Here is a 13,264-nt window from a genome sequence, read left to right as displayed (position 1 = left end):
TCTGAGAAGAGGCAGGTGGCGTCCGGATCCCGCCCCGTCTCGGCCCTCGAGGCCCCTTCTGCGCCCCCCCAGCACAGGTAAGCAGGCCCGCCCGCCGCCCGCGGCCAGAAGCCGGGCCACCTCGCGCTACAAATGCCTGCGCGGCGGCGCAACCGTGGGCGGTTGGTCGGGCCGCAGGATTTTACCAGTCAGCGCGAGTCCGGGAGGCCCGGAGGCGGCGTTGCGGCGGGGTCGCCCGGCTTGGTGTCCTTCCCAGTCCGTGTGTCCTGCGAGCCCGAGTCTGCGGGGCTCTCCTTCCAGCGGTGCGGGGGCTTCGCGGGCCGGGCGGCGCGGCAGAGATGTGCTCGACGCCGGGGCTGCCGACGCCGGGGGCCTCGCTGGTGCTGCGGGTGTCCTTCGTGGACGTGCAGCCCGCGGTGATCCCCGTGCAGCTCTGGGGGCTGGTGGGCGAGCGGCGGGACGAGTACGTGAGGCTGAGCCGGGAGATCCAGGAAGCGGCGGCGGCCGCGCACGGCCCATGGGCGCTGGGCGGCCCCTCGGCCTCGCCGGGCGAGCTGTGCCTGGTGCAGGCAGGTCTGCTGTGGCACCGCGGCCGCGTAGTCAGCCGGCAGCCGCAGGAGAGCCGCGTCTTCCTGCTGGACGAGGGTCGCACCATCACGGTCGGCGCGGGCTCGCTGGCGCCTGGGCGCGGCGAGTTCTTCCACCTGCCGTCGGAGGTGCTGGGCTGCGTGCTGGCTGGCCTGGTGCCTGCGGGCGGCAGCGGCGGCGTGGGCGGGGCCGAGCCCCAGCACTGGTCTGCCAGCGCCGTGGACTTCCTTAGCAACCTGCAGGGCAAGGAGATGCACGGACGGGTCCTGGACGTGCTGCTGCTCCACCGTCTGGTCCTCCTGGAGGTGCCCGAGCTGTGCCAGCAGATGCAGGAGCTCGGGCTGGCCCGGCAGGTGCCCGACGGCCTTTTCCGCTCCCTGCTCAAGCGCTACCTCTCGGCCACCGCGGCTGTCCTGGGCCCCGGGGCCCCGGTCGTCCCGCGAATCCCGCCCAAGCAGGAGCAGGCTGGCCTGGATTACTTCTACCCCCAGCTGCAGCTGGGCGTGACGGAGCCCATGGTGGTCACCCAGGTGTGCCATCCCCACCGCATTCACTGCAGGCTCCGCAGCTTCTCGCAGGAGGTCCACCGCCTCTCCGAGAGCATGGCCCAGATATATAGGGGTTCCCCCGGGACAGGGGACGAGAACTATACCAGTGCCACCTGGGAGGAGAGGGAGGAGAGCCCGGACAAGCCGGGCTCTCCGTGCGCATCCTGCGGGTTGGATGGACATTGGTACAGAGCGCTCTTGCTTGAGACTTTCCGGCCCCAGCGCTGTGCCCAGGTACTTCATGTGGACTATGGAAGGAAGGAGTTAGTGAGTTGTAATAGCCTTCGCTACTTGCTGCCCGAATATTTTCGAATACCCGTGGTGACATACCCTTGCGCTTTGTACGGACTCTGGGATGGTGGCAGAGGCTGGTCTCGGTCACAGGTCGGTGACCTGAAGGCACTGTTTCTGGGCCAGGCAGTGAACGCAAAGATTGAATTTTACTCTTCCTTTGAGCATGTGTATTACGTCACCCTGTATGGAGAAGATGGGATTAATCTTAACTGTGTGTTCGGAGTACAGTCCTGTTGCTTGGCTGACCGATTGCTTCAGAGCCAGGGAATAGAGGAGGAGGAGGAGGGGGGCGGGGAGGAGGAACCGGAAACAGCTTTTCAGTCTCAGTCTCCTGCTGAAGAAGTGGATGAAGAGATTTCACTCCCAGCCTTGAGGTCCATCAGGTTAAAGACGAACGTCTTCTATGACGCCCAGGTGGAGTTTGTGAAAAATCCTTCTGAGTTTTGGATTAGGTTGAGGAAACACAATGGCACCTTCAGCAAATTAATGAGGAGAATGTGCAGTTTCTATGCCTCTGCCAGTAAGCTGGATGGTGTTATTTTGAAACCTGAAGCCGATGACCTTTGCTGTGTGAAATGGAAAGAAAGTGGCTATTATCGGGCTATGGTCACCCGATTAGACGACAAGAGTGTGGATGTATTCTTCGTTGACCGGGGCAATTCAGAAAATATGGACCGGTATGATGTGAGAATGCTGCTCCCTCAGTTTAGGCGGCTACCAATGCTGGCCCTGAGGTGCACCCTGGCGGATATTTGGCCTTCGGGGAAAAATTGGAGCCAGGAGGCAATTTCCTTTTTTAAAAAGACTGTGCTGCACAAAGAATTAGTTATCCATGTCCTTGATAAGCAGGATAGTCAGTATGTTATTGAGATTCTTGATGAATCAAGAACAGGGGAAGAAAACATTAGTAAGGTAATTGCTCAGGCTGGATTTGCCAAGTATCAGGAATTTGAAACAAAGGAAAATATTTGCAAAAGTGCCCACTCTCCACGGTATGTTTTAAACCATTTTACTGCAGACAATAACAAAATATCTTCTGCCAAGAAGGAAGCAGAACACAAAGTCAAGAGAGAGGGTGAAACTACAGCTGTTCCAGAAACTGTGAATGACACAACCGTTGTGACAAACGTTTCAACTGGACTAGTTGTACAGGACAAAGAGAAAAGAGGGTCTGTTTATTCTCCTCTTGTACAGAATTTCTTGGACATTAAGCCAGGCTCTTCTTGTAAAGAGGAGCTAGAAGTTGGAAGTACAGTAGGAGTCAAAGTGTCTCATGTTGAAAACCCTGGCTGTTTCTGGTGCCAGCTGACCAGGAACATAGAAGGATTTAAAGCGCTGATGTGTAGTATTCAGGACCATTGCAAGAATACAGCTACTCCCTACCAGGGAACCACCCCTGCTTGTTTGGCAAAACGAACAGCAACTGGAAAATGGTCCAGAGCTCTGATTACTGGGGCACAATCTTCAGAGCATGTCAACGTCGTATTTGTAGATTATGGAGACAAAGAAACGGTATCTGTGAAGAATATTTATTCAATCAGTGAAGAGTTTCTCAAGGTTAAGGTTCAAGCGTTTAGGTGCAGCCTTTATAATTTAATCCAACCAACGGGTCACAATCCTTTTGTTTGGGATGAAAAGGCAATCCAAGCTTTTAGTGAATTTGTGCGTAAGGCATGGGAAGACAATGTAGAATTAAAATGCACAATATTTGCTCTGGCTTCCATTCATGTTGAAGAACTGTTTAATGTCGTGGATTTGCTAACACCTTTCCAGAGTGCATGCCATTTTTTGGTAGAACAGAGACTTGCAAGACCAGTAAAACTTCAGAAGCCTCTGGAGTCCTCTGTTCAGCTCCATTCTTACTACTATTCTACACATGATATGAAAATTGGAAGTGAAGAATCAGTGTATGTAACACATGTCGATGACCCTTGGACATTTTATTGCCAGCTGGGAAGAAATGCAAATATTTTAGAACAGTTGTCATATCATATTACACAATTAAGTAAAGTTTTGCTGAATTTAAAAACATCTCCCTTGGTCCCCAGCACATTGTGCCTTGCCAGGTATACTGACGGAAACTGGTATAGGGGGATAATCATAGAAAAAGAACCAAATAAAGTCTTTTTTGTTGATTTTGGGAATAGTTATGTGGTAACAAATGATGATCTGCTTCCAATACCTAGCGATGCATATGACGTCTTACTTTTGCCCATGCAAGCCATTAAGTGTTCATTATCTGATATTCCTGATCATATACCAGAAGAAGTTACAACGCGGTTTCAGGAGACTATTTCAGATAAGTCATTGAAGGCTTTGGTTGTAGCAAAAGATCCAGATGGAAGACTGATTATAGAACTATATGACAACAGTATTCAAATTAAGGCTAATATTAATGAGAAGTTAGGACTCCTGGGTTCTAAAGGCGGGACAAGAAAAAAAGAAAGTGAATCACTCCTCTCTACACCTGAAACTCTTGAAGCAAAAAAGGAAGCTGTGAAGTTGTCACCTACACAGTATTTAAGTAAATCAATAGAGAACAAATCAGACAGTTTGGTGATCTTAGGAGCATCATACAAACCTAAGATCAGCTCAGCATGTAAGGAAATCAAATTTTTATGCAGTTCAATGAAGACAAACTTAGTCACTCAGTATCCGGACTCTGTGGCAAATAAAAATAATCAAGTGTCTCCATTACCAGTAGAAAAGAAATTAGTAAGTTCGGCTGAGCCCCCTTTGAAAGCCACAAAACTAGAAGCCACTCTTCCAGAGAGAAAAATAGGAGATTCATGTAACAAAGGTTCGCCTCTAAAATTTTCTGAGTTCCCTCAGAAGACTATAACGCCTGGCTTTAAAACAACTGTGTATGTTTCTCATATAAATGACCTTTCAGACTTTTATGTTCAACTAACAGAAGATGAGGCTGAAATCGATCGTCTTTCAGAGAGGTTAAACACTGTTAGAACAAGGTCTGAATATTATGCAGGTCCACCTTTGCAAAGAGGAGATATAATATGTGCTGTTTTCCCAGAAGACAATTTATGGTATCGTGCTGTGGTCAAGGAACATCAACCCAATGACCTTCTCTCTGTGCAGTTTATAGATTATGGCAATGTTTCTGTGGTTCACACCAACACAGTAGGCAAACTTGACCTTGTTAATGCACTATCACCCAGACTGTGCATTCACTGTTCCTTAAGGGGACTTGGGGCTCCTAAGATTTTAAACCACAAGGAAATGATGCATTACTTTTCCCGAAGGACAGAGGAGGCGCAACTGAGATGCGAATTTGTTCAATTTCGAGACAAATGGGAAGTTATTCTTGCTGATGAACGTGGGATCATAGCAGAAGATATGATGAGCAGATATGCTTTCAGTGAAAAATCTCAAATAGGACTTTCTACCCAAATAGTTAAAGGTGCCTGTTCAAAGTCTGTCAACAAAACAGACGTAGACACTTCTGTATTTCTTAACTGGTATAATCCAAAGATGAAGATGATACGAGCTTATGCCACGGTGATCGATGGACCTGAATATTTTTGGTGTCAGTTTGCGGACACCGAGAAACTTCAGTATTTAGAAGTGGAAGTACAAACTGCTGGAGAGCAGGTGACAGCTTGGAGAAGCTGCATCCCCTGCCCTCATATCGGAGATCCTTGCATAGTGAGATACAGAGAAGATGGGCATTATTACAGGGCACTTGTCACCAATATTTGTGAAGATTCTCTTGTGTCCGTCAGGCTTGTGGACTTTGGAAACGTTGAAGACTGTGTGGACCCCAAAGCCCTCTGGAACATCCCTTCTGAACTGTTGGCAGTTCCCATGCAAGCCTTTCCATGTTGCCTCTCAGGATTTAATATTTCAGAAGGTGCATGCCCTCAAGAGGGAAATGACTACTTTTATGAAATAGTAACAGAAGGTATGTTGGAGGTAAAAATATTAGAAATCAAAAGGGATGTTTGTGATATCCTTTTAGCCATCGTTGACTTGAAAAGCAAAGGCGAAAGTATTAGTGAGAAAATGAAGAAATATTCTAAGATTGGTGTGAGTGACAGTGACCTGCCCTATGAAAAAAATGGCGTAGACATAAAGGGAGCTCTTGGGTCCCCCAGTCCCGAAGTTGGACTTCAGAAACCAAGTAGCAAAGCTGGACAAGACAAAGCACTCTGTGTCGAATCACAGACAGGTAAGCTCTTGGAAAGAATTGACAAAGACTTAAACATCATTGAAACCAAACCAGGTAAATTCTTTGTCCCCGAAACTGATAACATTTTTGAAACTTTTGAAAACCCAGGCAAAGATGAAAGTGGCACTGAGATGCTGGAAGGTAAAGTCGAGTGCCATCTGGGTGACAAAGCGAAGTTTGATGATAAGTACCTAATTACAGGATTTAGCACATTGTTACCACATGCCACCGAAACAGAGGAGGCACTGGAACTGAATTCCCTTGAGGTGGAGCTTTCTCCTGATGATGAGTCCAAAGAATTCCTGGAGCTGGAATTCATTGAATTGCAGCATTCCTTAGTTGCAGAGGAGGGGAAAGAAGAGCTGGGCCTGGTGCCTCTGTCTGTGCCTCTTCCCCAAGGCTGTGACCCAGCGGCCAACCTGCCACCATTGGCAGGGCTACTGCCCCTCAACTGTGAAGCCGAGAAAGAGCCTGAACTAGAATTACCTACAGCCCAGCTGTGTCTAGAGGACAAAATAAACCCTTTGTCTTTAAGAGTTAGTCAGAAAGCCCAAGAATCCCTGTGTGCTGAGGACGCAAGAAGGTCCAGTTGTGTGGAATGCTTTGATGAGGAGCATAGGCTGTGCCAGCACGGAAAGACCTGCTATGCCAAGATGCAGATTGAAATGAATATCTATAAAGAAGAATTTACAGAGCATACATCTCTGTTTAGAGATGCCGTGTCATCGTTGAACTCTGTGTTTTCTGAAGAAGAACCCGGAAGGAAACACAATCACGCTTTACCAGATCATGTCTCGGGTATGTGCGTTTTTTTTTGTTGTTGTTGTTGTTTTTTCCCATTCGCTTTTACTTAACTAAGTGAAGAGTACTTATTTGTTTTAAAGAAAAGGGAAGAATTCTTATTTGAATTTTTAAAATATTAATTTGGGGGAGGGAAGATTAAAACCTGAGAAGAGAATCAGATTTGGATTTTACGAAGGGTATTTTAAACGTGGGTAATTAAGTAGTAAAATCAACGTAAAATAATTCTTTATATGCTGGGTGAAATGCTGAATTATTAATTTTGCTTTTAAAAATAGAATGCTTCAAGTCTGTGTCTCCAAAAAGTAATCACATTTAAAATATAAACAAATCATCTCTAAAATCAAGAGGTTATGTTTTTTGGTAAGTTTTGAAAAATATAGTGTTCCTTTGCCAAGCATAATAATGTAGGCATGAATTTACAGTAGGGATAATTTCAGCACAGTTTTTTTTTTGCGGTACGCGGGCCTCTCACTGTTGTGGCCAATCCCGTTGCGGAGCACAGGCTCCGGACGCACAGGCTCAGCGGCCATGGCTCACGGGCCCAGCCGCTCTGCGGCATGTGGGATCTTCCCAGACCGGGGCACGAACTCGTGTGCCCTGCATCGGCAGGTGGACTCTCAACCACTGCAGCACCAGGGAAGCCCCAGCACAGTTTTAAGAATTAACTGTTTTGCTTCATCATATACCTTGCCATTCGTTTAGAAGCCCTTAAAAAAACGGAGTTAGGGAGCCTGTATTAATCAAGCAAGTTTACAGCCATGAGTAAATATTGGAGAACATTTATTGTCATTAACTTTTTTATAAATTATTTTTGCTGCTATTTTCTTGTCTACTTAACGAGATTTGAAAGTTACACAAAATAGCTATCTTTTAGGTTTATTTTAAAAATAATCAATGTTAGACTTTTTAAGTGTCAATTTTTATATTATTAGATTTGAGCCATTGTACAAAATAGAGAAAACAATAGACTAAGGAGAATGAAAATCATCATAATCCCAGCACCAAGAAATGGCCACTGTGAATGCTATGATGGTGTATATACTTCCTTCCTGACGTTTCTCACCCTTTCTGTGTGTGTCTACTCACATACAGTTTAAAAAACTAACTAGAGGTCATACTGTCATACAGTGTTGAATCCTGCATTTTAATCCCTTAAATATGCTTTCAAAAATACTTTAGTTTTGTAGTATGCCATCCTGTGGATGTATGGTAATTTACTTAAATACCACCCTGGAGTTTTAGTCCTCATTGTCACATTTTAATAATAAGTAACAGCTTTGTGATAAAAGTGTCTGCTCACTTGTATGTACCATGCTGCTTTGCCGTAGAAATGGCTGTTGTAACCACAGACCACATTACAACGTTAGAAATCAGATTCACATCCTTAAAAAAAAAGCACATCATGGTCGTGTTTTTTTGAGGAGAGCGGTAAGGAATTATACAGGGAAGGGCCACTGGAAGAATTTAAAAATAAAATCGAGGGAGGGAGACTTAGAACATGTCGTACCATATGTGATATTGATGATGCGAGAATAGTAAATGCATGTTGGGGAAATGCTTTGCTTGCATATCTTTAAGGAATTAAGAGGTATGCATTGAGTCTTGCTCTGTTCAATTTGGCAGCTCAACCAGAGAACACCTACACTCTGAAAGGATTTCCTGTGGGATCCAAATGTGTTGTGTGGTCAAGTCTAAGAAACACGTGGTCTAAATGTGAGATTTTGGAATTAGCTGAAGAAGGCACAAGGGTATGTAAAACTGAAGTAATTTGTCTCAAAATGTACTTGCAGATTGTTAAGGAAATTTTACCAGACTTTATCAGACTAGAAAATCCAATTGAATAGATTATTTACCTGCTCATTCCCCGTGATAATTTGATGCAGTGCAAAAATCATTTAAAAAGTTCCTATATAAGCATCCAAGGCTCTTTCATCTCCCTTACTCCCGAAATCCTGTCAGTCACTGAGTTCTGCACTTTCCACTTCTTATCTCTTAGTTAAAACTTTTTATACCTGATGCCACTGTCATGATTAAGTCTCTCATTTCACAGCTAGATGCCTCTAATAACCTTCTATTGGTTTACTTCTAGTCTTTATTCAGTTGATTCTCCACACTGCTAGTGTGAAGTTTGTCAAATGCAAATCTGACTCCATCATTCTCTTGTGGAAAACCTCTTGGAAACCTCCAGTAGATTGTGTTTTTCCTGTGGTCTGAAAACCACCTTAATCAGAATCACCTGGCACATTTCTTAAATGTATTGATAGATTCCTGGACCTTGCCCTGGCTGGCTGATTGAGAATTTCCAGGGGGAAGGACCAGTAACGTATACTCTTGCACCATGAAAATTTGAGACCCTCAAGTCTAGAAAAGTCATTAACATGCCACAGGAGGTTCTCTGGGGTTGAGCATCCATGTACCTCTCCAGCCTTAGGTCTTACTCCTTTGGGTTTTGTATCTTATATTAGATGAACACCATACTGCTTGATTTCTCTTATATATACTCTTGTGTTTGGCTTCTTTGATATAGTTAATAATGCAGTCCTATTTGCCTGTATTCTGTCCCCTTCCCAAACTGGATAATTTCCACTTATCTTTAAAAGATTAGCCATTGCCTCTTCCAGGAAGCATTCACTAGCATTATTTTCTAAATCTCTCCATCTCTTCACTCCTCTCTGTCCCCTGCCAACAAAAGCTTTATACCTGTGTTGTATTCCTATACCTCCTACTGCAGGAGTCTGTACTTCCTACACTGTATTGTAACTGTCTGCTTAGTGGTCTGTTCCTCCACCAAATTTTGAACTTCTTGAGATCTAAATTTTATGCCTTTGATCTCTAGGCACAGATACTCAATGTACGTTTTTTGCACTGAAGTACCACTGAGTTGAAATGTAATATTGATTTTTAATAAAATCATTTAATTACCTTTCCAAGTATTTCCTTTTAAAAACGGTTGCTGTGGTACATACATCAGTCACAGCTTTTGGAATGACCAGTTTTTACTATTTTTTTTCTCCTGTAGGTTTTGAACCTTTCAAATGGCATGGAAGAGGTAGTGAACCCTGAGAATGTCTGGAATGGTATAGACAAATTGGATAAGAGTCCATGTGAGGTATGGGTTTATGTAAATAGTAATTAATGAGAGTGTTCTCTTTCATTTTGAAAGGTGACTGGAACTATTTCCAAAGCCCTTGTGTTTAGGAATAATAGAGGAAAAAATACTACTATTGTAATAATAACAGTGGAAAATAGCAATAATGCAGTGTTTCTAGATTTTATGCCCAGTATCTCTTATTAATGTTTTACTCACTGATTTTCATTTTGGGATTTAAAAAAAGGAAAGTTGTTTGGCATTTGTGACCTTTATGAAATACGTTTGATGCAGAAAATCTGGGAATATGACAAAGTTAAAAAGAGGAAGTATCAATCACCTGTAATACATCCTTCCAAAGGCAAACGGACTGATCAGTTTGGTTTTCTTAAATAATCTTTCTGTTTATATGGAATATAAATATATCATCTACGTATTTTGAACATGGTTATTTCATTGTACATTCAGTTTTATATTCTGTGTTCTTCATTTAAGATTATATGGTAGGCAATCTCCCATGCTGTTATGATATGTCTAGACATTTGAGTTTATCCTGTTTGCAGTTTGTTGAACTTCTTGCTACAAAATCTGTATCTGGTAGTTCCAGTATCTCGTCATGGCAGGGTTTTCATCTACTGATTGTCTTAAGAAATGATTAGCCTTTCCTCGTTCGTTGTATGTTGAGTAATTTTGGATTATATTCTGAATGTTTTGAATATGATGTTGTAAGACTTTGGAGGCTGTTAAATCTTCTGGAAAGTGTTAAAGCTTTTGTTTTAGCAGGTGGTCAACCTGATTAGTTTCATACCACAAGTTCTCTCTCTCTCTCTCTCTCTCTGTGTTTGGTGGTTCCAGTGTCAGTTTAGTCTTCAACGTCTTTGCTGTAATGTTTGGGTCTGCCCAGGGCATAAGCCACAGAGGGGTTAGTCTAGAACTTGGACAGAGGTTTATACAGTCACTCAGGTGTTAAAGACTTAGCTATGCTTTTCTTTTCTTGATTCTGTTCTGCATTTGCATCGTTCGGGATGACCTTAGGTTCACATATAATATTAGGGGTTCAAATTTTCCAATTCCTTTCCTCTCTGAGATTTCCTCCATACTTTGAGGCTCCAAGGGTCCTCTCTTATTCAGCCCCCAGGGGCCCCGTTTCCTGGTCCTCTGGCCAGAAAGCATGCTTCTCCCAGTGTTTCCCCATGTGCTGACCAGGCAGCTCTGTTTGACAGGCCTGCCTCTGGTGTGAAGCAGATAGAGAAAAGAGAGAGAAAACCCCCACACCCCACCCCCTGCCTCTCGACCCTTCAGATAACAAAGGGCTGTTTTCCTCAATCCACTGGCCAGCGTCTTCTCTCAGATTTGTAGGTGCCTGCACTGTGACTGCTGTGCAGAAAAAGTAAAACAGTGAAGGGGTTTCCCCCCCACGCCCCACCCTTTAGTATTCGGGGCCTCTTTCCCCACTCCACTGGCTAGAAAGAGGGGATTTCGCTCAGTTTTGCTGCCCACCCCAGCCTGGCAGCTGTGATTTGGCATGAAACTCACCCCTGTTTTGGGTCGTTATTCAAGTTTTTACTACAGTCCTTCTATATTTCTGATGCCATTTACTTTTCAGAAGCCTCAGGTAGTTGCTTTTTGTATTCTTTCCAGAATTTTCCATGGTAATCAGTGTAAGTCAGCTTACTCCATCTTGGCTGCAACCAGAAGGCCATAGCTGCATAATATTACATGACATTACTAGACAATGATTCATTAAACCATTTCTCCTCTTGTTGGACATATAGTGAATTTGTTCACTATAAAAAAATCATTGACCTTCTTCACCTCTTGAAAGCTGAAAATTGGAAAAGGACACTTTAGTCCCTGCATGGAATGCTACAGTGGAGATATTCCAGATAAATGGGTATTTGAAGAATAGAAAATATACTTGCCATTATTCTTCATTATAAAATCAAATTGGCATAGTCTTAATAGGATTACTTTTTGTTGTTCACCATTTTTCTGGTGTATCTATGGTCCCCTTTCTGATTTTAATTATTTTGTATTTATAATAAAGAAGTGGTAGTAATCCAAAGGTTTCTTTTGTTAGGCTGTATTCCGGACAGTGGGAAAAGATCTTTACTGCCTGTCATTGGATGATACTGTGGTCAAAGGTAACTTGTGTTTTTAAAACAAAATACTTTTACCAACCAGAATTGCCAAGTCTTTAAGGTACGATTACCCTGAATCCCTCAAGTAAAAATGGTTCATCCATTTCCATGGATGTTAGCAGTAGGAAAATAAAAACCACTTCAGCTAAAAATAGTGATAAGTAAACAAGAAGAAGATTTCTTGAAATACAGGGAATTTGTTGATTGAATTAATCTTGAAGGTGTATGATAAATTCATATTTTAAAGGATTTTTTCAGTGTTAGCTCAGATGTTCAAATGATCTTTGTTAAATAATCTCTTGGAATTTCTTTTGAGATTTTTAGTGTATGTGATGATTCTGTTTTTCGGATGTTCCTGGTTATTGCATGATCTTGTTTGTAAGTAGCACACTGAGGCACATGGAGAATGAAATCAGCTTTTGGTGACTTTAGTATTATGTGAAAAATACGCACTAATGAAAGAGAACAAAGAACTAATTGGTTATCAGCCTTGCCAAATATCATCCTAGAAAAATATAAAATATACCAATTTCATAACCTTTTTCGAGAAGTTTTATATGATAATAGGTACAATGTGAGAACCAAAATATTTTTTAAAATGACGTCAGTCGGAATAATTCCCTGTAGTAATTAGAATGCTCATCTCTTCCCCCTCCCCATTTTTAGAGGACATTAATTTTGTCATGGTAGCACCCATGTAAAGAATTTTCTTGGGACTTCCCCGGCGGTCCAGGGGTTGGGACGCGGCGCTTCCACTGCAGGGGGCACAGGTTCGATCCTGCTCAGGGGAACTAAGGTCCTGCCTGCTGCAGCATGGCCCCCCACCACACACACACACACAATTTCTTATTTTTATGTTTCTTTCTCAACTTGAGGTTTTTCTCTTCTTGTTTCAGAAAAGAGGTCTGGAGATGATAGAGATTTAACTGCGTCCATAAACGCGGCCAGTCAGTCAGAAGCTGCTCTTAAACAAGTGCTACCTCGCCCAGACCAACAGAATATTTCAGAAAATTGAGGGCACGTAATCAGAAGAAGTTGTTGTTTCCAAAAAGCTTGATATGTGTCAAAAACAAAACAGATCTCAGGCTGCCTGTGTGGTGTTTTTAGAGTGCTATTTCTGCATATACGGAGCTGGGGTCTTTCCTCTCCCTTTAAATGTGTTATCTTTCTAATAGCTCACACTGCAAAAAAAACCTATTTGGGTTTCTTCTGAATATAGTGTTTAAAATAGAAAATTATAGGTTTATGACAAGCATATTATATGATGCTACTTGAGAGGATGGCTTTGTTAGCAGTAAGTCCTTCAAAATTTTTGTTTTCTTTCTGAAGCTTTGCCTTTCTGTCTAGTTTTGACTAATATTCTGTTTGAATTTAGAAGTATACTAATATGACACAAGATTTGAATAACGTTTGTCCTTAAAAGTATAGTGGTGTCATTTCATTAAAAAGGAAATATCTGTGGTTCTGGAATATCTGTAGTCATGGAACGAACCACCATTCTACAATTGGGGGAAACATAGTAATATTATAAATAATAAATAAAAACAATATAATATTTTATATTATAAATAATATATTAATATATTATTATAATAATAAATATATTATAAATAAA

The 13,264-nt window shown here is 42.7% G+C and overlaps 1 protein-coding gene across 2 annotated transcripts; it reads left to right on the top strand.

Moving 5' to 3' along the window:
- Positions 1-338: 338 nt before the first annotated feature.
- On the top strand, positions 339-12,575 carry TDRD6 (tudor domain containing 6). Of its 2 annotated transcripts, XM_029241606.1 has the most exons (4): positions 339-6,414; positions 8,044-8,168; positions 9,440-9,529; positions 12,546-12,575. In XM_029241606.1, exons 1-4 carry the CDS (start codon positions 339-341, stop codon positions 12,573-12,575), a joined length of 6,321 nt encoding a protein of 2,106 aa, XP_029097439.1. The 2 variants fall into 2 exon arrangements, with proteins under 2 accessions (XP_029097439.1, XP_029097440.1); XM_029241607.1 differs by lacking the exon at positions 9,440-9,529.
- Positions 12,576-13,264: the final 689 nt, after the last annotated feature.

The sequence above is a fragment of the Monodon monoceros genome, unplaced genomic scaffold (assembly GCF_005190385.1).
Source record: "Monodon monoceros isolate NGI ecotype Baffin Bay Population unplaced genomic scaffold, NGI_Narwhal_1 Super_Scaffold_3, whole genome shotgun sequence".
In the NCBI taxonomy this organism is placed as follows: domain Eukaryota; kingdom Metazoa; phylum Chordata; class Mammalia; order Artiodactyla; family Monodontidae; genus Monodon; species Monodon monoceros.
Note: the sequence above shows the minus strand (reverse complement) of the source record. Positions and strands in the feature narration are given on the sequence as shown.

Bases quoted from the DNA above. Each gene is read 5' to 3' on its own strand.
- TDRD6 (XM_029241606.1), top strand. From the start codon at position 339: ATGTGCTCGACGCCGGGGCTGCCGACGCCGGGGGCCTCGCTGGTGCTG. The intron at 8,169-9,439 runs GTATGTAAAACT...TTTCTCCTGTAG, and splicing joins TAGCTGAAGAAGGCACAAGG to GTTTTGAACCTTTCAAATGG. The intron at 9,530-12,545 runs GTATGGGTTTAT...TTCTTGTTTCAG, and splicing joins TGGATAAGAGTCCATGTGAG to AAAAGAGGTCTGGAGATGAT.